A 27,768-nucleotide genomic window follows, 5' to 3' on the forward strand; every position below is an offset into this window, starting at 1 on the left:
AATGCCTCATCACCAGAACTTTTAAACAAGCACCAAGATGTAGCTTGGTTGGTGGTGAGAAGAGCCCTCCCTGTCAGATCCTTCCTGCACGCCCGAAGTCTCGCCCCCTCCGTGCAATGCCCCCGCGGTGGCTGTGGTGGGGAAGAGATGGTTGCCCACCTCCTCCTGGAATGTGTCTTCGCAAAGCAGGTGTGGAAAGAGATGCAGTGGTTTATGTCGAGGTTCATCCCAAGCAGCTCTGTAACACAGGAGTCTGTGCTCTACGGGCTGTTCCCAGGGACACACATCGAGACAAACATCAACTGCTGCTGGAGGACTATCAATTCGGTGAAAGACGCCCTTTGGTCTGCCGGAAACTTGCTGGTCTTCCAGCGCAAAGAGTTGTCCAGCACCGAATGTTGCAGACTGGCACATTCCAAGGTCCAGGACTACGTGCTGAGGGACGCACTAAAGCTTGGGGCAGCCGCAGCAAAGGCTCAATGGGGAAAGACTACAGTGTGAGGTCCCCCCGCCAAGCTGAACTGAGGGGCTGGATCCATGGAAAACCCCTCGAACTGTAACGGGAACATTTTCATTTGCTGTAAAATGTAAAAATGGTAATGGCATGACAAATGAAATGGAAGGGTTGTGAGACAACTCATGACTGTATTGAAGGAAACTGATCTCCCTTGCAATGTTTGTATTTTTTGGTACTGTTTGGCAATGTAATTTTTACAGATTTTTATGAATAAAGTATATTTTGGAAAATAAAAAAAAAAGTATCTGTGCGCAGCTAATGCTAAACTTTTCTCAAAGTCAACTCCTCCAGATCACCATCGACGTCTAGCTCTAACACCACGTCATCTATTAATTTTGATCAGAGATACTCCCCTATGCTCCTGAATTGGTGGCAGGCAAGCGTAGAGGTGCCATGGCTAACAATATTAACATTTTCACAATATATCAATAAAGATATTTAAGTGTTAACTGTGGGCCAGTTGGTAGCACTCTCACCTCTCAGCCAGAAGGTTGTGGAGTCAAGTTCCATTCCAGGACTTGAGCGCAAGGAAGGAACCCTCACAACATTTAATAAGTATGCCGTAGCATACAAGGCTACGGGCCAAGTGCTGGAAAATGGGATTAGAATAGATAGGTGCTGGATGGCCGGCATGGACATGATGGGCCAAAGGGCCAGTTTCTGTGTTGTATAACTCTCTATGACTCTAAGGTGGACTCTCCAGTGCAGTACTGAGGGAATGCTGAACTGTCAGAGGTGCTGTCTTTCAATGAGAAAATAAATTGAGGCCTCATCTGCCTTCTCTGTGCCCCCGTGTTTTAGATTCCTTGACCAGTGGAAACGACCTCTCTGTGTCTACCCTCTCCAGCCCCTTCAGAATCTTGTATGTTTCTCACTCTTGTAAACCCCAGAGAGTATGGGCCCAATTTACTTAGCCTGTCATAACAGTATCCAATTTAGTGAACCTTCACTGTATCGTCTCCAGTGTAAGTATATCCTCTCTTAAATGTGACCAGAACTGCACACAGTACTCCAGATGTGGTCTCACCAAAGCCCTGTGTAATTGTAGCATGACTTTTTTATTCCTGTGCAATAAAGGCCAACATGCCATTTGCCTTCCTTATTAAGGAAGTCTTAACAATGCACTTAGAAAAGCATGCTATAATTGGAACAAGTGAACATGGTTTTACTAAAGGGAAATAGATTCCAGTATTTTCCCAACAACTAATATTAGGCTAACAGGCCTGTAGTTCCCTGTTTTCTCTCGCACTGCTTTTCAAGAAAGGAGGGAAGCATTTGCCAACTTCCAATCTGTTAGGACTGTTCCTGAATCTAAGGAATTTTGGAAAATCATAGCCAGCGCATCCACTATCTCTGCAGCTATCTCGTTTAGAACCTTAGGGTGTAGGCCATCGGGTTCTGGGGATTTGTCAGATTTTAGTCCCTTAAGTTTCTCCAGTACTTTTTCTCTGCTGATATTAATTTTTTCACTCTTTTTAACCCCTAGGTTACCGTCTGTTTCTGGACACCAGGTATTTTGAAAATGAATGAAATGTACAAATCAATGGAAAGGCAGGACATCATTTACTATAATAAAAACAAGAAATACTGGAAATACTCAGCAGGTCTGGCAGCATCTGTGGAGAGAGAAGCAGAGATAATGTTGCGGGTCAGTGACCCTTCTTCGGAACAGTTAACACTGTTTCTCTCTCCACAGATGCTGCCAGACCTGCTGAGTATTTCCAGTATTTCTTGCTTTTATTTCAGATTTCCAGCATCCGCAGTATTTTGCTTTTATATCATTTGCTATATTTGATTGTTTTCTTATGTGCAATATTGAATATCTTATTCTGTGGTAAATCAATGTTGAAACTAGTTTAATAGTTAATGTTTCTAATGTAAAATGGATGAATGTGGTGTTGCAATATTCTTTCCTAACACTGATAACTCCATTATGGCACAGGTTCCCTCCTGGGGATGTTTCGGGTTAAAAAGGGGCGAAGGGAGTAGTATTTTAAGAAACTTCCCTTTACCAGGGCAGATGTTGGTAACCATCTGGGTATAGTTGATGCTACATGAGGTAAACACAAAAGGAGCACTCTTGTTTGTACTGGGTGAGCTCCAACACAATCAAACAAGTGGGGTGCTGAGGGACCAAATACCTTGGAGGCTAAATACAGAAAAAGCTGCTGATGCTTGAAGCACCCTTTAATATTACTGACATCACTGTTCTTTAAATACTGGTATATGTTTTTTTTAATTATGGACATACTAATGCTAAATGTGCACCAGCTGCTGGTTTGTAGTCACCAAGCAATGAAGCTGCAGACCTGAGTGAATTCTTTCTAGTGACGGTAAACAAGGTTGCAGGTTTAAAGAGATGAGCAGTTTCTGGAAAAAAGTAACAAAGCTCAGAAAATTGGCCAGGCTTGAGAGGACATTTCAAGATTGTAAAATATGTAATATGCATTGTGGTACTAAATAAATATTTTTAAAATGTCAGAAAAATGAGAAGTAGGAAAAGGTTATTCATCTCAAGCTTCTCCCTTGAGTCAATTTAACTGAAGTGCATGTCCACACATCCCTGAAGGTGGCAGGACAGGTAGATAGAGTGGTGAAGAAGGCATATGGAATGCTTTTCTTTATTGGTCGAGGTATAGAATACAAAAGCAGGGATGTAGTGCTGGAACTGTATAAAATGCTGGTTAGGCCACAGCTGGAGTATTATGTACTGTTCTGGTCACCACATTACACGAAGGACATAATTGCTCTGGAGAGAGTACAATACAGAGGAGATTTACAAGATTGTTGCCAGGGCTTGAAAGTTGCAGCTCTGAGGAAAGATTGGATAGGCTAGGGTTGTTTTCCTTAGAACAGAGGAGGCTGAAGGATGACTTAATGGAGGTGTACAAAATTATGAGGGGCCTAGGTAGAGTAGACAGGAAGGACCTGTTTCCCCTAGCGGAGAGGTCAATTACACAGATTTAAGGTGATTGGTAGAAGGATTAAAGGAGACATGAGGAAAATGTTTTTCACCCAGAGGGTGGTGGGTGTCTGGAATTCACTGCCCGATCGGTGGTGGAGGCAGAAACCCTCAACTCATTTAAAAGGTACCTGGACCTGCACCTGAAGTGCTGTAACCTGCAAGGCTACGGACCAGGTGCTGGAAGGTGGGATTAGATTGGGTGGCTAGTTTTTGCGGCAGTTGCAGACATGATGAGCTGAATGGCCTCTTTCTGTGCTGTAACATTTCTATGGTTCTAACTCTCCTCATCGTGGAATCCAACTATATCTTGAATAACATCAGTGTTCTTCCTCTACTATCCTGTTTAGCAGATTATTCCAAATATTTTTCACCAGAATAATCTGCTAGGAAGAAAAGGATGTTGGAATTGATCAAAATACAGTTGTGCTTTAGTGCCAGTGATCTATGCCCTGCTGATCTTCTGGTCTGACTTTCACTGCCAATGGTCACTGCCCTGCTGATATCCTGGTCTGAGCTTCACTGCCAGTGATCATTGTTTTGCTCATATTCTAGTCTGGCCTTCACTCTTCTACTGGGTCCTTGGTTGGACTTTATTTCTGGTTTCTTGGTCACTTTGTCGATCGTCTACATCAAACTCCTCTTCACTCTTTCCCTGTATCAATCTTAGCTCCTTCATTGGTTCCCTAGATCAAATTCCATTGGCTCCTGCTCCGTAAACGATTTCTCTGACAGCTCCTTTTCTGGCTCCTGAACTGATCTCTGCTGGCTCCTAGACCAGTCTTTAACCATTCTGAACCAAACAGCTCCAAAGCTGTCTCATGCCTGGAGACATCTGCCTCAGTACAAGCCCTCATATACTGTTCTGGCTATATAAACAGAAAATGTTGGAAATACTCAGCAACATCTGTGGAGAGAAGAACAGTGTTAATGTTCCAGGTTGGTGACCTTTTGTCAGAACTGGACAATGTTAGAGATGTAACTGATTTGAAGCAATTACTGAGACAGGGAAAGGGGGAGTGGTGGAAAGAATAAAAGGGAAAGTCTGTGATAGGATGGAAGGTAGGAGAGATTAAATGACAAAGTGATGATAGCGCAAGGCAAAACAGGGTGGTAATGTGACAAGTAAAGAAACAAAAGATGGGTCTAGAGGAGCTGTAAATGTAATGAATCATTACCAGCACCTGCTGTCAGAAAAAATGGAAACTGTGGTAATGATCTGAAATTATTGAATTCACATTGAATCCAAAAAGTTGCAAAGTGCCTAATCAAATGTTGAGATGCTGTTCCTCAAGCTTGCATTGAGCTTCATTAGAACATAGGAGGTCAGAGTGGGAGTGGGGCAGAGACTTACAATGGGAAGGATCAGGAGCTCAGGGTCGCGATTGTGGACTGAGTGGAGGTGTTTAGCAAAACGATCACCTACTCTGCATTTGGTCTCCTCAGTGTAGAGACTGCATTGTAAGCAGTGAATGCAGTATATCAAGTTGAAAGAAGTACAAGTAAATCACTGTTTCATCTGGAAGGAGTGTTTGGGATCTTGAACGGTGGGAAGGGAGGAGGTGAAAGTGCAGGTGTTGCATTTCCTGCACTTGCATGGAAAGGAGAAAATGTGTGTGCAATTTGCAGAGGTGTGTAAAAATAATAATAGGGTAATTATATTAGGTGATTTCAACTTTCCCAACATTAATTGGGATAGTCATCATGTTAAGGGCTTAGATGGAGTGGAGTTCTTAAAATGTATACAGGAGAACTTTTTAGCTCAATATGTAGAGGATCCAACAAGGGAGGGTGCAGTGCTGGACCTAATTCTGGGGCCTGAAGCTGGACTGGTGGTTGATGTGTTGGGGGGGGGGTGCATTTTGGTGATAGCGACCACAACATGGTACAATTTAAGCTTGTTATGGAGAAAAAAATAGACAAGTTGCAAAAAAAGGTTTTGGATTGGGGGAGAGCGAATTTTAGTAAAATAAGGCAGGATCTGGCCAAGGTAGACTTGTTGGGAAATCTACAGAAGAGCAGTGGGGGGCATTCAAAAAGGAAATGGGGAGGGTACAAGCCCAACATGTTCCCTCCAGGGTAATAGGTAGGAGCAACAAGCCCAGAGAACCATGGATGACCAGAAACATTCAGGGTACGATGAGTAGGAAAAGAGAGGCTTTTAGCAAATACAAGGAGAGCAAATCAATGGAAGCATTAGTGGAGTACAGAAAGTGTAGGATGGAGCTTAAGAAAGCAATTAGGAGAGCAAAGAGAGGACACGAGAAAGCTCTGGCTGGTAAAAGTATGGAAAATCCCAAGATATTCTCTAAGTATATCAATGGGAAGAGGATAACCAGGGAAAGAGTAGGGACCATTAGGGACCAAGGGGGAAATCTGTGGGTGGAGCCAGAGGACATTGGTAGGGTGTTGAATGAATAGTTCACATCTGTCTTCACCCAAGAGAATGAGGAAGTAGATATGGAACTCAGAGAGAGAGAGACTGTGAGGTTCTTGAGCAAATTGTCATAGGGAGTGACTAGGCATTGGAGATTTTGGCAGGCTTAAAAGTGGACAAATCTCCAGGTCTGGACGATTTGTGTTCCAGGATGCTGTGGGAGGCGAGGATGGAGATTGCAGGGGCTCTGACCCTAATTTTTAATTCCTCTATGGCCACCGGGGAGGTGCCAGAGGACTGGAGAACAGCTAATGTGGTCCCACTATTTAAGAAAGGTTGTAGAGATAAGCCAGGGAACTACAGACCAGTGAGTCTCACGTCAGTGGTAGGGAAACTATTGGAGAAAATTCTGAAGGAGAGAATCTATCACCACTTGGAGAGGCAAAATTTGATTAGGAATAGTCAGCATGGCTTTGTCAGAGGGAGGTCATGCCTAACAAATTTGATTGAATTTTTTGAGCATGTGATCAGATGTATAGATGAGGGTAGTGCAGTTGATGTAGTTTACATGGATTTCAGCAAAGCCTTTGACAAGGTCCCACATGGGAGACTTATCAAGAAAGCAAATACACATGGGATACAGGGTAACTTGATAAGGTGGATTCAAAATTGGCTTAGCTGTAGGAGACAGAGAGTGATGACAGATGGCTGTTTTAGTGACTGGAAGCCAGTGTCCAGTGGCATACCACAGGGATCTGTGCTGGGTCCCCTATTGTTTGTCATTCATATAAACGACATAGATGACTATGTGGGGGGTAGGATCAGTAAGTTCACGGATGACACAAAGATTGGCCGAGTGTCTTGGGTTACAGGAAGATATAGACGGGATGGTCAAATGGGCAGAAAAGTGACAGATGGAATTTAACCCTGAAAAGTGTGAGGTGATACACTTTGGAAGGAGTAATGTGACATGGAAGTATTCAATGAATGGCCTGACATTGGGAAGTTCCGAGGAACTAAGGGACCTTGGCGTGTTTGTCCGTAGATTCCTGAAGGCAGAAGGGCAGGTTAATAGGGTGGTGAAAAAGGCATATGGGACACTTGCCTTTATCAATCGAGGCATATATTACAAAAGCAGGGAGTTCATGTTGGAGTTGTATAGAACTTTGGTAAGGCCACAGCTGGAGTACTGTGTGCAATTCTGGTCGCCACATTATAGGAAGGATGTGATTGCACTGGAAGGGGTGGAGAAGCGATTCACCAGGATGGTGCCTGGGATGGAACATTTAAGCTATGAAGAGAGGTTGGATAGGCTTGGGTTGTTTTCGCTGGAGCAGAGAAGACTGAGGGGTGACCTGATCGAGGTGTACAAGATTATGAGGGGCATGGACAGGGTGGATAGGGAGCAGCTGTTCCCCTTAGTTGAAGGGTCAGTTACTAGGGGACACAAGTTTAAGATGAGAAGCAGGAGGTTTAAGGGGGATTTGAGGAAGAACTTTTTTACCCAGAGGGTGGTGACAGTCTGGAATACACTGCCTGGGAGGGTGGTAGAGGCGGGTTGCCTCACATCCTTTAAAAAGTACCTGGATGAGCACTTCGCACGTCATAACATTCAATGCTGTGGGCCAAGTGCTGGCAAATGGGATTAGATAGACAGGTCAGGTGTCTTTAATGTACTGGTGCAGACATGATGGGCCGAAGGGCCTCTTCTGCGCTGTATTATTCTGTGATTCTGAGATTCTGGGTGTTGGGGTGATGGAAGGGTAGACCTTGGTATTACGGAGGGAATGGTCCCTTCAGTAGGCTGAAAGGGGAGGGGAGAGAAAGATGTGTTTGGTGGTGCTGTCATGCTGGAGGTGGCAGAAATGTGGAGGATGATCTGTTGAATGTGGAGACTTGTGGGGTGGAAGGTGAGTACAAGGGGACTCTATTGTTGTTCTGGGAGGAAGGGGTGAGAGTGAAAGTGCAGGAAATAGAATGAACATGATCGAGGGCCCTGTCGATCATGGTAGAGGGGAATCCTCTTTTTAGGAAAAAGGAAGGCTTATCAGAAGCACTGATGTGGAAGGTGGCATTGTTAGAGCAGATGTGACAAAGACATAAACTAGGAGAATTCAATTAGGGTCCTTTTAGGAAGCAGAGTGGGAGGAAGTACAATCAAGGTAGCTATGGAAGTCATTGGACTTATAGTAGGCATTGATTGACAGCCTATCTCCAGAAATAGAAATGGAGTAGATGAAGGGAAGGAAAGAGACAGAGATGGGCCATATGCGGACAAGGAAGGGAAGGAAATTTGATTTCTTCAGCCCTACCCTAGCTCTCTGTCAATCGTTCCTACTCCCACTTTTCCCTTTGGTTATTTCTAAGCCCTGTTTCACTTTCTCTTCATCTTCATCTCATCTCGCCTGCTCCCTTTCAACTTCCCCATCTCCAGTATCATAACTCTCTTGATTCTTCCCTGCACTCCACATTACCCCTCAGCCTACCTTGTCTCCTATCTCTATTAGAAGTTTGAGCCCCTCTAGAATGAGTCCATTGCTCTTGGTATTCTCCACCTTGCCCATTATGGCACTTTTCATTGGCCTTTCCAGAGCAGTTACCCCAGCTGTTGCACCCTCTGTTCCCAGTCGCCATTTTGCTTAGCTGGCTCCTCAGCGATAATCATGCTTTTTGGCACTTCTGGGCTTGAATTCTGCAATGAATTTCTGCCTGTCATCCTCCACCCATCAAAGATGTCAATTCTCATATTTCCATAATTAGGACAGCTCAGGACTTATTATGCAAATAGTTACACAGCACAGCAAAGTTACAAATACGTTGTTAATATTCTGGAAGGTTCTTAAAAAAACCTAAGACAAGATTTGTATACTGGAAAAGAGGGCAATTAATATTTTTAATCTTATCTTGACTCTATTTTTTCTCCTCTGGTCCAGTCTCTTCCCACCTACATCCGTGACTCTTCTAACGCCCTACGGTCATTTTGACAATTTCCAGTTTCCTGACCCCAACCACCGCCTCTTCACTATGGACGTCCAATCTCTCTACACCTCCATCCCCCACCAGGACGGTTTGAGGGCTCTCTGCTTCTTCCTTGAACAGAGGCCCAACCAGTCCCCATCCACCACTACCCTCCTCCGCCTGGCTGAATTTGTTCTCACATTGAACAACTTCTCCTTCAACTCCATTCACTTCCTTCAAGTAAAAGGTGTTGCAGTGGGTACCTGCATGGGTCCTAGTTGTGCCTGTCTTTTTGTGGGATATGTCAAACATTCCTTGTTCTAGTCCTACTCAGGCCCCCTCCCCCAACTCTTTTTCCAGTACATTAATAACTGTATCGGTGCCGTTTCCTGCTCCCGCCCCAAACTAGAAAACTTTATCAACTTTGCTTCTAATTTCCACCCTTCTCTCACCTTTCCATGGTCCATCTCCAACACTTCCCTTCTCTTCCTCGACTTCTCTATCTCCATCTCTGGTGATAGGCTATCCACTAATATCCATTATAAGCCCACAGACTCCCACAGCTACCTCGACTACACTTCTTCACACCCTGCCTCCGGTAAGGACTCCATTCCATTCTCCCAGTTTCTCCGTCTCCAACGCATCTGCTCTGATGATGCTACCTTCCATGACAGCGCTTCTGATATGTCTTCCTTTTTCCTCAACCGAGGATTCCCCCCCATTGTGGTTGACAGGGCCTTCAACCTTGTCCGGCCCATTTCCCGCACCTCTACCCTCACCCCTTCCCCTCCCTTCCAGAACTGCGACAGGGTTCCTCTTGTCCTCACTTTCCACCCCATCAGCCTCCATATCCAAAGGATCATCCTCCGCCATTTCCGCCACCTCCAGCGTGATGCCACTACCAAACGCATCTTTCCCTCCCTTCCCCTCCGTGACACCCTGGTCCACTCCTCCATTACCCCCACCACCTCGTCCCCTTCCCACGGCACTTTCCCCTGCAATCTCAGGAGGTGTAATAGCTGCCCATTTACCTCCTCTCTCCTCACTATCCCTGGCCTCAAACACTCCTTTCAGGTGAAGCAGCGATTTACTTGTACTTCTTTCAATTTAGTATACTGTATTCACTGCTCACAATGTGGTCTCCTCTACATTGGGGAGACCAAACGCAGAATGGGTGACTGCTTTGCGGGACACCTCCGCTCAGTCTGCAAACATGACCCTGAGCTTCTGGTTGCTTGCCATTTCAACACTCCCCCCTGCTCTCATGCTCACATCTCTGTGCTGGGATTGCTGCAGTGTTCCAGTGAACATCAACGCAAGCTCAAGGAACAGCATCTCATTTACCGATTAGGTACACTACAGCCTGCCGAACTGAACGTTGAGTTCAATAATTTCAGAGCATGACGGGCTCCATTTTACTTTTATTTTCAGTTATTTATTTATTTTTCCTTTTCTTAATTTTTTTTGTGTTTATTTTATTTTATTTCATCTTAGTTTGTTCAGTTTGCTTGCCCACTGTTTGTTTCATGTTTGTACTTGCGGCTGTTCAATTTTCAGTCCATTGACACCCTATCTGTACAAATGCTTTGTCTTTCAACACACCATTAACATATTGTTTGCCTTTGCTCCACGACCTTCTGGTCAGCTATTCTGTGACCTTGTCCTATTTACACCTTCTCCTTTGTTATCTCTTGCCCCACCCCCACTCTACTTGCTTATGACCTTTCACATTTCTAATATTTGCTTGTTCTGACGAAGGGTCACTGACCTGAAATGTTAACTCTGCTTCTCTCTCCACAGATGCTGCCAGACCTGCTGAGTATTTCCAGCATTTCTTGTTTTTATTTCAGATTTCCAGCGTCCGCAGTATTTTGCTTTTTAAAAAATCTTAGTGGGTACTGATCCCAGAATGCTTGCCAGTGGAATATCCTTATATTTATTTTTCAATTATTCAGCTATAATTTGGAAATGGCAGAAGGAGGCTCAGTTGACATGGAAACACTACACGAGTCATTTAAAAAGTTTGCAGCATATGGCGACACCAAAGCGACTGGTAATGAAATGACCGGGAAAAACTGGGCCAAACTGTGCAAAGACTGTAAAATCATCGATGGCAAAGCAGTTACTTCAACTGATGTAGACATTGTCTTTTCAAAAGTGAAGTAGGTACCAGATAATTTTTTTTTTAACATTAGAAATATTGCACATCCAGTATTGAATAATTTTGCATTGTCATTATTCAAAGTTCAGAAAATAAAGATATATTTCATGATTGGTATTGCTGAAATTTTGATGGAGTATGGGTGGTACAAAGCACTCTCCTTCCAAATTTGAAGCCTCTATTTTTATTTAGTTCCAACAGATGGAATGAAGGTCCATTGGGCACTCTGTCATGTCTCTCTTCAGCTTTTAGGAGTCTAAGTAAATTATTATGAGCTATCTCAATCCACCATTCAGTAATCATGAGTCCACCCCAAAAAACTGCTCACAGTTCAACAACTACTGGACTTAGTCATACCATGTACCAGTGAGTACTATACAGGCTTAGTGACAAATTCAAATGGCATTTTTACTCAATTTGCATTTGACCAAAAGGCACTTAATGCTGTCAATTAATACATTCAGGTAAAATATAGCTTCCCAGATCATTATCTGATGAAGGATCTGACTATTAATCTCGCTCCCTCTTTGAGGTGATGACTTATCTATGCATTTTCAGCACTTTCTATTTTTTGTTCAAATTCCTAGAATGTGCAGTTTTTCTATCTCCAAATTGACTTATCTTTATTTAATCTGCAGTCTCAGCTAAAAATAAAAGTAAATCCAATCTTCTTTTACAAAGAGTGCTCAATAACCCATATGTATAATAACTCATTAAGGTCATTGCTGTAATTTTGAAGTAGGCTGTCTCTTAAATCCACCATGAGCTCAAAACAGGGTAAATTTCTTGGCCAGACAGATGGGGAGAATGCCACATGGAAATGAGCCCTGATGTGATTAGAGAGGAGCAATTACCACTGTCGTCTCACTCTGCTCGAATATTACTTCCTTCATAAAGTAATAATGGCTGAAAACACAAGTCGAATAAATGGATCTTGAGAGAAGCGCAGTTCGGAGGCACCAGTCTTTTCCCAACCAAATTTAGAAATTGGTTGATGTAAAAATTAAATTACAATCATTTAGACTTTATGGATATGATTTTCAGTATTGATTTGTTCTCCATTTGCGATACCGTGATGTCTTAAGTGGAGAACATTTATTATGTTGAAAAGAAGTGTTAACAAATTCTTAATTAGTCAGGTTTGTTGCAATTATAAGAAAATATAGATTAGAAAGTTAAACACAACCACATTCTTTACGTTTTATTCCTGGTATAATTCTGCAATAATTTAAACATAATTTCAGTTTGTAACTCTCAATTGGATTCAACTTCAGAATCCACATTGCCAATCGTTTCATCAGAAATGAAGCTTTTTAATTACATTTGTACACAGAGCCAAGACAGCTCGAGTAATCACATTTGAAGAGTTTAAAAATGCTCTGGCAGAGCTTGCTCCAAAAAGATTCAAAGGCAGAAGTAAGGAGGAGGCGATTGAGGCAACATATAAGCTGATTGCAGGAAAAGATCCGGCAAATGTTGGCGTAACGGTGAGTGAATTAACAAACATTCTCTGGTGAGGATAAAGAACATCGCAGGACAGAATTGGACAGCTTTCATACACCTCATGATTGCCAGACACGGGGCATTGTTAGTGAGGGCTGTGTGTGTTGCAACATGCGAAAACAATAGGACAGGGAAAGATGATCTGATCCATCAAACCTACCCTGCACAGTCATGATGCCTCATGGTATCCAACAACCCCCTCATCCAATAGCAGTCATGTTACCTCCTGACAGAGGCAAGAACAACAGGTAACAAAAAAGCCCACAGCAAATTTAGTAAGAAAAATCTAGAAATTTCTCTCCAACCCCTAAGGTAATCAAAACAAGTCCACGGGACCACATTAACCATGTTACATATTACTGAGTATCTCACCTACCTTTTGTGCACTGTGATTTCTGCCCCAGCCAGGAACTAGCCCAGCTCTCTTTTGAAGGTATGCAGTCAATATGCACTCACTGTATGAATCCGGAACTTGTTTCATAAGTCTACAGTCCACTCGGAAAAGAAGAACCTACCAATGTACAACCCTGTTCTATCTTTGCATAACTTATATGCATGATCCTTGGTACTTTACAGTCTAATTGAAATGATCTATCTACAGAAACACAGTCTAGTCCCTTCATTATTTTAAATATCTCCATCAAATCCCCACAGAGTACGCACTACTCTAGAATACACTGCTCTGCCACTCATTAAATAACTGGAAGGTTTGCATTTGCTACATCCTATGCCAACCATCAAATAAAACAGCTACTGGTGTTAATACCTACCAAAATCACCATCAGTAGCACTGCACTGGGCAGAGCATGGCACAGAAAATCACATTCCTTCACCCTACTCGTGTTAGTGCATCTCTAAAGGAGTTTTATATTTTATTTTGACATTTCTGGAGGTACATTTGCTGGTATTATGAAAACATAAAATAAAGGATGGAAGAATAGAAGCACTTTATGTTTCAAATATAAAGTCACTGGAATCCTCAAACTTTTTCGGATTCCTGTCTCATCAACACCAGGAGTGTCTTAATTAGAGGAGATAATAGTCCAAATCTTGCTGGAAAATTAATGTCGAGTTCATGTTTGCAATTTGTTTTTATTTTTTCCTATTTTCCCTTTCTTTTTTCTCTTTCTCGTAATCCAATCTTTCTGTATTTGATTTGACATTGAATTCACCCACTTTAATTCACCCTCCTTTGCCATTGTTTCTCTGGTTCTTTGTAAATCTTTAAATCTCATTGGTAGGAAATACACTGTTTAATCCATCATTCACGAAGATCCCAGGTACCCTGCTGCCTTTGCCACTTTAACAGTTCTCACTTCCAGCAACTTAAAGGGCAAAAACGTTTCAAACTGAAAGGTGCAGGAGAAAATCTCTCATCATGAGATGCCCTGCTGCAGTAAGATTTGGGCCATTGTCTGAAAGAAAGAAATATTATTTTTCATGGTAATGGAGCTGTAATTGGGGAACAGCAGCTTTATTGAAATGATTGCTCACTTCAAAATGATTTAATACAAAGTCCAGATTCATTATTAAAAATTTTCCAAAATTCCCTAGATTTGGGGAAGATTCCATTATAGTGGAAAATAGCAAATGTAACTCCTTTATTCAAAAAGGGAGTGAGACAGAAAGCAGAATATTACAGGCCAGTTAGCTTAATATCTGTCTTAGGGAAAATATTAGAAGCTATTATTAAAGACGTTATAGCAGGGCACTTGGAAAAATTCAAGGTAATCAGGTAGAGTCAACATGGCTTTGTGAAAGGGAAATCATGTTTAACCAATTTATTGGAGTTCTTTGAAAAAGTAACATGTGCTATGGATAAAGGGGAACCGATGAATGTACTGTACTTAGATTTCCAGAAGGCATTTGACAAGGTGCCATATCCAAAGGTTATTGTGGAAATTAAAAGCTCAAGGTATAGGGGGTAACATATTGGCATGGGTAGAAGATTGGCTATCTAGCAAAAAACAGAGAGTAGACATAAATGGGTCATTTTCTGGTTGTCAAGATGTAACGAGTGGTGTGCCACAAGGATCAGTGCTGGGGCCTCAACTTTTTACAATTTATATAAATGACTTGGATGAAGGGACCAAAGGTATGGTTGCTAAATTTGCTGATGACACAAAGGTAGGTAGGAAAGTAAGTTGTGAAGAGGACATAAGGAGGCTACAAAGGGATATAGATAGGTTAAGTGAGTGGGCAAAGATCTGGCAAATGGAGTATAATGTGGGAAAACGTGAAGTTGTCCATATTGGCAGGAAGAATAAAAAAGAAAACATATTATTTAAATGGTGAGAGTTTGCAGAGCTCTGAGATGCAGAGGGATCTGGGTGTCCTAGCGCATGAATCACACAAGGTTGGTATGCAGGTTCAGCAAGTAATTAGGAAAGCTAATAGAATGTTATTGTCTATTGTGAGGGAGGTTATGCTTCAGTTATACAGGGATTGGTGAGACCACATCCAGAGTATTGTGCAAAGTTTTGGTCTCATTTAAGGAAGGTTGTAAATGCATTGGAAACATTTCAGAGAAGGTTTACTGGAATGGGCGGGTTGTGTTATGAGGAAAGGTTGGACAGGTTAGGCTTGTATCCACTGGAGTTTAGGAGAGTAAGAGGTGACTTGATTGAAACATATAAGATCCTGAGTGGTCTTGACAGGGTGGATGTGGAAAGGATGTTTCCCCTCGTGGGAGAATCTAGAACTAGGGGTCACTATTTAAAATTAAGGGGTCACCCATTTAAGACAGAGATGAGGAGAAATGTTTTCTCTCAGAGAAGACTCTGTGAGTCTTTAGAACTCTTCTTCAAATGGCAGTGGAAGCAGAGTCTTTAAATATTTTTAAGGCAGAGATCGATCAATTCTTGATAAGGGAGTGAAAGGTTACTGGGGGTAACTGGAAATGTGGAGTCGAGGTTGCAGTCAGATCAGCCATAATCTTATTGAATGGCGGAGCAAGCTCAAGGGGCTGAGTGACCTACTCCTGCTCCTAATTTGTATGTTCGTACATATGTATGTTCGTAACAGCACCTCCCAAACCCACAACCTCTACCACCTAGAAGGAAAAGGACAGCAGGTACATGGGAACCCCTCACCTTCACTTTGCCCTTCAAGTTGTACATCATCCTAACTTGGAAATATGTGGCTGTTCCTTTATCTTTGCTTGATCAGACTCCTGGAACTCCCTCCCTAACAGCACTGTGGGAGTACCAACACCACATGGACTGCAGCAGTTTAAGAAGCCAGCTCAGCACCATCTTCTCAAGGGCAATTAGGGATGGGTAATACATGTTGGCCTTGCCTGCAATGTGCACATACCATGGATGAATGAATAAATTAAAAAAATGTAGTGTCATGCACAGCAGGCGCCATGATGAAATAAACAATGAAATGGAAGAATTATGAATTAAAAAGTCAACTGTTAAACAAAACCACAAGGTCATGGACACTTGAACCATTCTCAAAAGGGAGTAGTGATCACGTGACCCTCCTGTACTGGAAATCAATAAACATGTCTGCAAAGATGAAACTGGTTAACTTCATCTGAAATAGCTCTAGGCAGAGCCCCTTTGAAATTGAAAGGAGCACTATTGCATATTAATGACTCTTATCGACATGAATGAACAAACAAAGGATTCTGGAGACAGACGGACTTACAGCCCAAACCAAGATGAATAGGTGTGAAGTAGCACTGTGTTACCATAATGGTCACCATTCAGACATTAATTGCTAGCCATGGTTATCATATCCTGGCCCATTGTGTGGTCACTGTAGGGGAGAGAGCCATGTGTCTCCTAACATAAACTCTAATGCGATGGATTTTTACCTTAAGAAGGTAACCATTTGGAGAGAGAGGGAAAATCAAGCCAACATGTTCAGAAAGCAGTCCAGTCAGAGGCTGTGCAAAAGATCTAGCCAATAAAGAAGAACCCTGCTGAACAATAACTGAACAACCACTACAGCAGAGACATCACAAAGTGACTTTACGACTCTCCATCTGTGAAGATAATAAATTCCACACCACCAGCTTTGTGCTGAGTTGTAACCACTGGAACTCTACAAAACCTCAACAAGACTACAACACCCAGGCCTGCACCTTTGAAAGAGACTGTCCTCCTGAGAAGATGCAACAGGTTTACTATAAACCAAGAACACTTACCTCACTTTGGACTTTAAACTACCTACTCTTTTTTCTTTATGTATCTATTCTTATGTATATGTGTGTGAGTGAATGTGTTGTGTGTGGATGAGGTTGCGACCATTTTAGAAATTGTGTAAAATTAAATAGTTAGGTTTTCCCATAGGTTAAAGAAAATGTCATTTGTTTGTTTATTTGACCTGAAAGACACTCGGACTAATACAACATTCTAACAAAGCACAATTACGGTCAGCTGGGAGGTGAACAGTGGGAACCACCTCCATCTCTTTCCACCTGTCCATAACAGGCATTCAATGCTTATCCTGTTTGTCCATATGAATCATGATGCTATGAAACAGGTTTATTACATTTTTTCAAGGCAGTTTCAGCAGGGTGGTGCATCTTGCTCTTTGACTCTTCTGGAGCAACATAAATTATGACCAACCGCTCATGACAAAGCCCCCAATCAAAATATACTATTCTGATGGCGGTGGGAGCAACGCACTGTCAAATCAGTCCTGCCACTCCACACATCGCCTAACATATCAATGAATCAATTTGGCTTTAGAACTTTGAGGGATGAAAAAAGTGATCAGTCTAAAATTCACCTTCCTTTAGTTTAAATTATCAGAGAACTCTATTAGGTTCATGCTGGTCCAGCTGTCTGTCTTAGAACAGTCTGTCTCAACTAAAAAGCCAGTTCAAAAATGCAATTGCAACGTTGTAATATTTTGTCCTAGTTCTCCAAATGGCTGGGTAACTAGGATGCATTCTTTGACTCTCAGTCAGTGGAGCTTGTTGCCTTAAAGCAGTGCTGATCTTTTTCCAGCCTTAAAGGCACACCGCATACTTCCTGGAAAAAAAGAACTACAGGATCATAACACCTCCGGCCCTGGCAGAATGCAACACCATTCCTGGAATGCGGTTCATGACAATGTGTAAAAAATACAAATTGATAAAACACTAGCACATTTTTATTCCACATTTACAGGCATACCCTTTTCTAAAATGGTAAGATTCCAGCAACAAGTTCCACCAGAACATTTTCAGCTTTACATTTTCAAAATGTTGTCCAATTAACCCATTTCAAATTTCCAAGCATAGTCTTCTCGTTGTTCCGTGTTTTCCCTCCAAGTGTCCTTTTTGTCCATAACCTCAGCTAGGTGAACTGTACAGCTAGGAACACTGACCACTACTGGGTTCACTATTCTCTGAAAAGTTTCTTGAGTCCCCCTTAACCTATGTGGCATCACTTGACACTGGAAAACCCTGTTTGGTGATTTTTTTCTTACCCTGGGGTGTCAAAAGAATTTGACAGTATCCCTCCAACAGAACTGTCTCTTTAAGACAAATTGTGTTGCCCGCTGTCCATACAGTCCTTTAAATAAGAATTTGGGTAGGAGTCTGCCTTCTTAACTGCAATTACTTTTCTAGAGTCAATGCAAGTTTGAGCCGACCCCCCAGGTTTAGGCATCAAGACCATCTGCGAATTCCAGCTGTCCTGACTAGGTTCATCTAAGCTGCCCTTCCGCTTGCATTGTACCTCTGCATCCACTTGGGCCTGTTTGTCTGGACCTAAACAACAAGGATGTTGTTTCAAAGGAACGGTTCCCCCTATACCCACGTCCTCTGTGGCTAAGGTTGAACATCCTGGCTTATCCCTACAAACTTTTTGAAATGTTGTGAAAACCCTGGTTAGGTCTTCATGCTGTTTTGCCTCTAAGTGTAATAGCATATTGTCTGATGTTTCTACCCATTCTGTATTCGCTAATCTGACAGTTGGAGGTTCAATCTGAGAATTTCCTAGGCTTGCTTCTGCCTCAACGTGACTATCCTTTTCCTTCTCAACAGCCCCGATTACCTGACATAACCTGTACTGGCTTATCCTCCTCCCTGCGGTAATATTGTTTGAGCATATTAATGTGACATAACCAGTTCTTCTTCTGGCAATCAGGGGTGTCAATCAAGTAATCTTCCTTACCTACTCTTTTGATCACTCTATATGAGCCATTGAACCGTGCTTTTAATGGTTCTCCCTGTAACAGTAACAGCATTAATACTTCATCCGCTGGTTTTATGGTAGGTTGTGGTTTTCCCACCATTCGACAGGTATGGCATGTCCTACAAAATTGTCTCTCATCATTTGTAAGCCCTGGCCAATCATTTGTAAGACCTGGCCAATAATGTTGGCTTATGCATGATTTGGTCTTCCGAATCCCCCTATGTCCTGCAAAAGGAATGTCGTGAGCTAACCTTAATAATCCTTGTCGATATTTAGGTGGTACCACAATCTGTTCAACAACTGTCCAGTCTTTGTCGGCAGGACTATGAGGCGGTCTCCATTACTTCCTCAAAACCCAGTTTTCCATATAATAGTCTTCCAGAACTCCCTTCCCCTCAGCTTCTGACAGAGCCGTCTGTGCTATTTGGTATATCTCTGGATCAGCTTGCTGTGCTGCAATGATAGACGATCTGTTAAACAACTCATTTGGATTATCTAAATCCCCAAATAATGTTTCAGATACTTGGTTATCTATTTGTGGTGCTCCTTTTACCTCTGACAATGGATCCTGTTTAGCCTTTGCTCAGGTGACTACACACATCAGGAAATATTCCCGGAAATTGTTCCTGTAAGTGTTCCATTTTCTTAATTTCACTTGGTTCCTCTGTAACTCTCGGAGATACTTTTGATCCAGCCAAATAATTTTGTACGAATAGATCAATTCCCTTTACTGAGAAACTGTAGACAACACCTACAGTTACTATCCCCGAAATAAAGTCACTGTCTAGGCGTTCTTTATACAAAGGTATGGGTATATACTCCCCGCCAATTCCATTAACTAAAACTTTAGTGTTCAAGACACTCTCTGATGGAAACATCATATCTTTCCCCAGCAAGAGAGGTTGGATTGCTCCTGTGTCCTCACTTACAAGATATGGAGTTACTCTCCCCTTTGACAGAAATTCGTTATAACTCTCAGGTATTTTATTCTTAACCTTTACACTCCTTTACTTTTAGTATCTGGTTTCACATTCATAGCTATCATTAAAGCTATAGCCTGGTCTGCTATATTCTCAGTCAGAGTCTTTCCCTCTGCACTAACTTTGTGTTATGATCCTGTAGTTTTTTTTTTCTTTCCCGGGAAGTATGCGGTGTGCCTTTAAGGCCGTAAAAGGATCAGTACTACTTTAAGGCAACAAGCTCTAGGGACAGTGAGCAAGGAAAGTGCATCTTGGTTGCCCCGGGATACCGCCATACAGAGTGGAAGTACCATCCAGCTTCAAATGTGCATTCTGGTTGCCCTTGGATAGAGCCACTCAGAGACTGAGGCTAAATATACATTGTTGCCAATTGACATTTGAAACTAGCTGAAAAACTGGCTTTTGAGACATAGACAGACAGCTGGACTAGCATGAACCTAACAGAGTTCTCTGATAGTTTAAACTGAAGGAAGATGAATTTTTTACCCCTCAAAATTCTAAAACCAAACTGATTCATTGAAGTGTTTGCGAGTTGTTGATTGATTGAGGTAATCACTGGACGAAATAGGAGTTGCAGTTTCAGATGTTGGACATTTTCTTTTCCCCCATTGGACGGCTGTGAGGACTTCAAGCAACCTTGGACTGTTCCACATTGGAAGATTCCACTTCGGCAGGAGCGTAAACCTGCAAGGACACTAATTTTTCTATTTTTAAATGTTGTTTATATCTTAGTAATGTTTAAGAATTTAGTTTTTTAATTAAACAGTTAATTTGTTGACCTAAAGACACCTGGTTTGGTTAGCCTCATTCGGGGGTTAATAGACGGTCAATTTGGCTGTGGTTTTCTTTAATGTGGAAAGTTTAAAGTGATATGTTAGACGATCTGTGGAGTGGCGGGACTAATTTGACAGTGCGTTGCTCCCACCGCAATCAGAATCGTATATTTTGATTGGGGGCTTTGTCTTGACCAGTTGGTCAGAACATTTGCGTACCCCAACAGGTCCTATGGGTTTACCTCGCAGTTTCCAGCAGCCTGAATGAAGATGACCCGTTTTGTTGCAATGATGATACTTTGGCTTGCGAACCTCACTTCTACCCTCAGCACATTCCTTTCTGACCTGAGGAGGTTATCCTGGGGCATTCCCAGCTGTTCCTTCTTGTCCTCGGCTACTTGCCTTCCTTTCACTCTCCCACTTTCTATCCTTCTCAGGTTTATGGGGGTGATGGACAAAATAGGTTAACTTATTCACAAGCTCAAAATCATCAGCAATTTCTGCTGCTTGCCTAGCTTTCAAAACTTTCAGGTTATCTATATGAGTTCTCACTACTGAAGGATTGGAGTTTTTAAACTCTTCTAAGAGAATCAATTCTCGAAGGTTCTCATGTGTGGTTTCTATCTTTAATGCCTGTATCCAACGGTCAAAGTTAATTTGCTTCACCCTCTCAAACTCTAAATATGTCTGCTCAGCCAATCTCCGTAAGTTCCTAAACTTCTGACGGTAAGCTTCAGGGACTAACTCATACGCAGCAAGAATGGCCTTTTTTGCCATCTCATAATCTGCAGAAGCCTCTTCAGGAAGCATGGCATAAGCTTCATGAGCTCTGCCTACCAACCTGCCTTGCATAAGCAGTGTCCAACTTTCTATCGGCCATTTTATCTGTTTGACTATTTTTTCAAAAGATATGAAAAATGCCTCTCTGTCCCTTTTCTTGAGCTTAGGAAGAGCCTATATAAATTTAAACAATTTTCCGCTGGGTCCTGTGCTAAATTCAGTATCTTCCTGGCCTGAATATTGCCTGGATTCAAGACTACCCTTTTGTCTTAGTTCCATCTCTTTTAACTTAAATTCCATCTCTTCTCTTTCATTTTCCCTCTGAAATGTTCTTTTTCTTCCTGTCTTCCAATTCACATTTTTTTAAATTCCCTTTTCAGCCTTAGGTTTTTTTGTTTCAAACTGAATCCTAGCCAATACCACTACTTCACTCTTTGATCTACTACGTTCCTGTTCCTCCTATACCCCTTCAACATCATCATCATCTTCTGCTACTAATTCCAGATGTTCGGCTATTATGTCAATTATCTCTGCCTATTTGGCATCGAATTTCGATTCCAACCCCAATTTCGCTGCCAATTCTTTTAGTTTGTTCTTAGTTACAGTTATCAAGTCACTCAGGGAAACATTCTGCTTTCCCAAAAACTCTGCTGCAACCACTAATGCCATTACAATGATATAAACTGTACCTTATTCTACAAGAGACCTGGTTCTTTTATTTCTTTGTAAATGGTGTTAGATTTAGCTCCCAACAATCGAGTTTCCAATTGACCCCAATTTAAATATGTTATCCCAGAGACGATTAGTTAATATGATTCCAAATGCAAGCCCTCCAAATTAGACAGATTCTGATCCCAGACACGAGCCACTTAGTTAAAATATGATTGATTCCCAGACGAGCCCCCAATTAATATGTTATGATCTACTGCTCAAGACAAATCCTCCAATCAAAATATATGATTCTGATTGCGGTGGGAGCAACACACTGTCAAATCTGTCCCGCCACTCCACACATCGCCTAACATATCACTTGAAATTTTCCAAATGAAAGAAAACCCCAGCCAACTTGACCATCTATTAACCCCCGAATGAGGAGAACCAAAAGAGGTGTCTTTAGATCAACAAATTAACTGTTTAATTTAAAAAACTAAATTCTTAAGCACTGCTAAGATGTAACCAACATTTAAAATAGAAAAATTAGTGTCCTTGCAGATTTACATTCCTGCTGAAGTGGAATCTTCCAATGAGGAACAGTCCAAGGTTCCTTGAAGTCCTCACAGCCATCCGGTGGGAATAAAAAAAAATGTCCAACATCCGAAACTTCAACTCTTCTTTCGTCCAGTGATGACCTGAGCTGATCAACAACTTGCAAACACTTCCATAAATCAATTTGGCTTTAGAATTTTGAGGAGTGAAAAATTCACCTTCCTTCAATTTAAATTATCAGAGAACTCTGTTAGGTTCATGTTGGTCCGGCTGTTTGTCTTAGAACAGTCTGTCTCAACTAAAAAGCCAGTTCAAAAATGTAATTGCAACATTTGTATATTTTGTCCTTGTTTTCCGAATGGCTGTTGCCGGGTAACTAGGATGCATTCTTTGACTCACAGTCCCTGGAGCTTGTTGCCTTAAAGCATTACTGATCTTTTTCCAGCCTTGAAGGCACACCGCATACTTCCCGGAAAAAAAAAAACTACAGGATTATAACAGTGAGGTTGTGACCATTTTGGGAATTGTGTGAAATCAAATAGGTTTTCTTGTAGGTTAAAAAAAAACCTATCATTTGTCTGGTTATTTGACCTGAAAGATACTCAGGAGCTAATGCAACATTCTAACAAAGCACAATTGCGGTTAGTTGGGAGGTGAACAGTGGGACCCACCTCCATCTCTTTCCATTGGTCCATAACAGTAGCCACGGAATTCAGTGCTTATCCTGTTTGTCCATACGAATCATGATTGTATGAAACAGGTTTATTACACTTTTTCATCGCAGTTTCAGCAGTGTGGTGCATCTTGCTCTTTGACTATTCTGGAGCAATATAAATATGTATTGTATTTGGCACTTGAATGGGCTGTCTGTAAGAAACACTTGTATGAGCTTAACTCAGTGGCAAGAGCACAAATATGGAGTCTAGACTTGCAATCAGAAAGAGCCACATGGATCAACTGCACCTTTCTGTCTTAATTTTGTAATTTTTCTAGATTTTTGTAGTGAAACATATTTTTTCTTCCCAGAAAGTAACAAAGGCTGGTGCTGTTGACAGACTAACAGACGCATCGAAGTACACAGGCTCCCATAAAGAACGCTTTGATCAAGAAGGCAAAGGCAAAGGGAAGATTGGTCGAGAAGATATGACAGAAAAAACAGGCTATGTGGGAGCTTATAAAGGAGCTGGGACCTACAATGAAAAAGCAAAAGAGAAATAATGTCAGAAAGTGCTTTTTTGGTTGGGTGGTTGTAAACAAGGAGAAATCTTTTGGTTATCCTACTGAAGGCATATTAAAATTAATTGTCATCCTTCTTAACAACATAAAATTCTAAATTAGAAATAATTACTTTAATATAAAAAGATATATTTTCATGTATGAACACTACATTCATGCTAAATCTTTCCATATTTTTTGTGTGGACATTAGCTCATTTAAAATAAACAGGTTAACACCTGTGTTAAAAATAAATACACAGATGGATTTAGTATGGGCAGCCGTACAGGACTGAAGTAAATAAGCCATAAAAGCGTTAATTACACAACATATAAAGCAGTGATAAAGTATATTATAATGATGGAAGCAACTTTTCAGACCATTTATATTGTATGAAAAGAATATTTCTAGTTTTAATCATAACCTTTGCAAAACGGTTGTTTTAAAGCTGTCCTCAAGACAATAGAGGTTTTGCCTTAATTAACCTACATGAGCAGAAAAAGATTATCGGATAAAAATTCTGATGCAAACTCCTCTATTTGACGGGAGTGCACATCACAAAATTATTCATTCATGGCCTGTGATCTTGCAGCCATTAGCTTTAATGGGCAAAAAACGAGAGGCTGGGAATGCGCAGTGCTGTAGTATGCATTCCCTATGCATGTCAGAGTTATGTGCTAAAGAGCATTATTACCAGAGTTTTTGATATGGTGCAATAGAGGCCGGCTCAGGTCTGCAAATGAAACCCGACCCGAGCCCGACAGAACCACATCCGACCCAGCCCAAGTCCTTTCATTTTTTCCCGCGCCCGACCCGACCCGACCACCGGAATGTTCAGTTAACTGAGTTTCCGTTTTTCACTTTTTAACCTTGTGCAGATAAGCAACAAAAACTGTAACTGGATTTGAAAGGTTGTTTAAAAAGTACATTAAGATTGGAGCCATGTACTGCAGGTGTTGATAGAGTGTGTCCAACCCAGCCCAACCCGAGCCCAAATGCCGGACCCGGAAGAGCGACCCGACCCCGACACATGTCGTCAGGTCCCTTCGGGTTCGGGTCGGGTAGCCATGCTCTATGGTGTAACATTTGGTAATGACAGTGATGTAATCAGATTGCCAGCCATATCTTTTGCTGCAATTAATTTTTATTGCTTAGTGAATGAAAAGTAGACAAAGTTTGAAAATCAATTTGCAGAGTTCATGTTGCATCTCAACCTTTCCCTGCCATCCAATACAACAATGTTGGGGATTAGCTTTGGTGTAGGTTGTTCCAGGAAATGAGTCTGCTTCAAAAATTTCCTCAATACAACAGCCCCATTGAAATACATTAAAGTTTCAATATGGAAACAATGCATTCGGCCCATCTGGTCAATGTTGGTATTTGCTCTTCACAGGAGCAAATAGTTCTAATTTACCCACCCTATGCCTACATCCCTTCAATTCCTTTTCCTTCAGGTTAAAAACAAATAATGAAACATCATTGGGTACCAAAACAGACACAATAGGGCAAATTTTATCAGGCTCTGCCCCTGGTGCAGTGAATAGATACCAAAAAATCAAAGTTAAAATAAACTTAATACTTTGCTACCGATCAGTAATATTTAAGTTTTTTGGCTTCAACTGAGTATCTGTAACATTCATGAATTTCTTTTGGGTGAAGCTCTGAAAGGAAGTGTAAGTTCATGATTCTGGCAAGCAGTAATGTGTGTGTGTGTGTATTTCCGTGGAAACCACAGATCCATACAAACAATCAAACAGCTGCTTTTGATAAAACCCAGCCTACATCCAAGCATGGTTTCAAAGTAATGGTTGTTTGCAGACAGAATGTTGCTATGCCTTGATAAACAACAGTAAAGGTCAGAATTCAGTTAATTGACTTGGTTGAAGACCATACAATCAAACTCGACAACTGAATGCTTTTACTTTCAAATGGTATCTGATTTAATGCTGCATCCGTTCAATAAATAGGTGGAGCAGTGCCTGTTCTCGTTCAAAATTTGCAACCAGCTACTGAAACCACAGAAAGGCACAGTTTTTGAACAAGCAATTTTGTTGGTGGGAACACAAAAATGCAGCCAATTATTATGCAACTAACAGTCCCTTAACAGTTCTCAAGCATCATTAAGCTTGTTAACCCAGCTGTGGAGTACACAATATTTCAGCTAAATGACGGTAGAAATTGCAAAAATCATGAGGTACCCATGAATGATACATGAGTGTATTCACTTCTGACACTGTTCAACATTATATTCTCCTGAGGTGGGAGGAGCGCACTGTCTTTTCTCGTTCCACGTCTCCACAGGTCACAATATATATTTAAATGTTTACCCAGATACCGATGCAGTCAATCATATATTCTACTTTTTATCCCTGAATAAAATACACCAACCAGGTTTTTTTAATAAGCAACAAAATTATCAGTTTATTATAAAACAAGACTTAACCAGTAAAGCAAAGCATTAACACAGATTAAAGTATGAAAGTTCCCTTTTTACCTTAGCCACACACACACACACACACACACACACACACACACACACACACACACACACACACACACACACACACACGCGCGCGCACGCACCAGTTAACTGAAAAATAGAGATTTTCTCTTTAGAGCTCTGCTACAAAAAAGAATACTTTGACCAAATATTTGCTAATTCTTAAAGGAAAAAAAGAGATGTGGGAAGATGTCAGTTGTCCCTTTATTCTGGTGTCCCAAATGCGTGTTGACGGCTGTCACTGGGATCTTCCTAGAACAGTTCTTTTCAGGCAACGTTGAAGATCAGTTTGGCAGGCTTTCCAGGAGAAATGTGGCAACAGGGGTTTCTGGCAGGACTTTCAGGAGGCTTACAGCATCAATTTCTCTATTCATTGCACTCGCTTCTCAGAGCTTCTCAAAGTGATGGAAAAGCTGGCAGGTTTTTCAAAGAAAGATGGGAAAGGTTGAGCTGGGGTTTTTTTCCTTGGCAGGTTGATTTTTTTTTAAACTCCTTTCAAAACACTGCCCACACCCCAACTGACTGTCCAAAGCAAAACCAAAAACAGTATCTCAAGAGTCAAGACTCCTGACCCCTATAAATCTTGACCTGTAACTTCTCTGTAAACATCTTCCCCAGGTCAAGAAGCCCTTGCTAGGTACTTATCTGGAGACAGGTGTCTTCCAGTAAGGGTTGTTTGCAAACCAAGTCCAAAAGACCTTCCGATAGCGTCTTTTTTAAAAAAAAAAACAATAAGTCCAGCATCTATGGAATCCTTTTCAGTTTTAAAACATAAGTCCTCAAAATTTAACAAAAAATGAAGGCACTTTCATGACAATTTACATAATCAGTTTTGCTTGCAGAACAGAGAGCATGTTGCCTTCCAGTTCAGTGATGACTGACAAATAAGGGAAATGGCTAAGCCTGGTGGTGCCCATCTTGCTGCCAGGCTCTGTCAATTTGTGTTTAATGTCCTGGGAATTCTTTGTTGCATCAGGCTGGGGAACAGATCAACAGATCCAGCTGTTCCTTCAGTTGCGCACATGCTTCCTACCAGATTGATCATTTTGGTATAACTATAGGTGCTTGTTTACCCTAGCTGGCCTCTTCCTGAGATGTCCAAAGGACAGATTAGACTGAGTAGGGTGGAAGGTTTCAGCCTCCGTACCCTATCATAGGTTCTGCAGTGAGGCTGTATTCCAAACCATAATATCTCTTAAATAAAAACAGAAAGTGCTGGAAACAATCAGCAGGCCAGGCAGCATCTGTAAAGAGAGTATCAGAGATACACAGTTCATCTCGATGACCTTTAATATCCTTGAGATCTGAGATGGATTACCCAATAATTGCGTAAGTTTGGGAATGTCTCGTACTCCTTGGTTATAGGCATCCTAAATGTATTTGCAGCTATTTGCTTTCTTAGAGGAACTCTACTGGGTTCCTGTCCGGATCATAGGATTGCTGGGCAAGGATTTGCATTGATTAATGAACCAGTACAGCATATGTATATTTGTTATACTTGTCTGCCCAAAAGGTATTATTGCAACATCTACCCAGATCATAATTCCACCTCATTCACTGTGTTCAGATGCCTCCAAACTAATTGAAGAATTTCAAGCTTTTAATTGGTTACAGCTGGGAACATATCTGTGACTGAGAATGGCTTGAGATCATGGTGGACGAACGCTGCACCACCACAGTTACCTTTACCCACCATGAT

At 41.5% G+C, this 27,768-nt stretch overlaps 1 protein-coding gene across 1 annotated transcript in view; it reads left to right on the forward strand.

The window, feature by feature from the left end:
* LOC137378991 (tubulin polymerization-promoting protein family member 3-like) overlaps nucleotides 1–26,155 on the forward strand; it is a 33,668-nt gene extending 7,513 nt beyond the window's left edge. Inside the window, exons 2-5 of the mRNA XM_068049557.1 lie at nucleotides 2,004–2,028; nucleotides 10,770–10,976; nucleotides 12,309–12,462; nucleotides 23,381–26,155. Coding sequence (XP_067905658.1) covers nucleotides 10,783–10,976; nucleotides 12,309–12,462; nucleotides 23,381–23,572 — 540 coding nt within the window. The 5' untranslated portion in view covers nucleotides 2,004–2,028; nucleotides 10,770–10,782 and the 3' untranslated portion in view covers nucleotides 23,573–26,155. The remainder of the gene's footprint in view (nucleotides 1–2,003; nucleotides 2,029–10,769; nucleotides 10,977–12,308; nucleotides 12,463–23,380) is intronic.
* Nucleotides 26,156–27,768: the final 1,613 nt, after the last annotated feature.

Source organism: Heterodontus francisci, chromosome 17, assembly GCF_036365525.1.
Source record: "Heterodontus francisci isolate sHetFra1 chromosome 17, sHetFra1.hap1, whole genome shotgun sequence".
Taxonomy (NCBI): Eukaryota; Metazoa; Chordata; class Chondrichthyes; order Heterodontiformes; family Heterodontidae; genus Heterodontus; species Heterodontus francisci.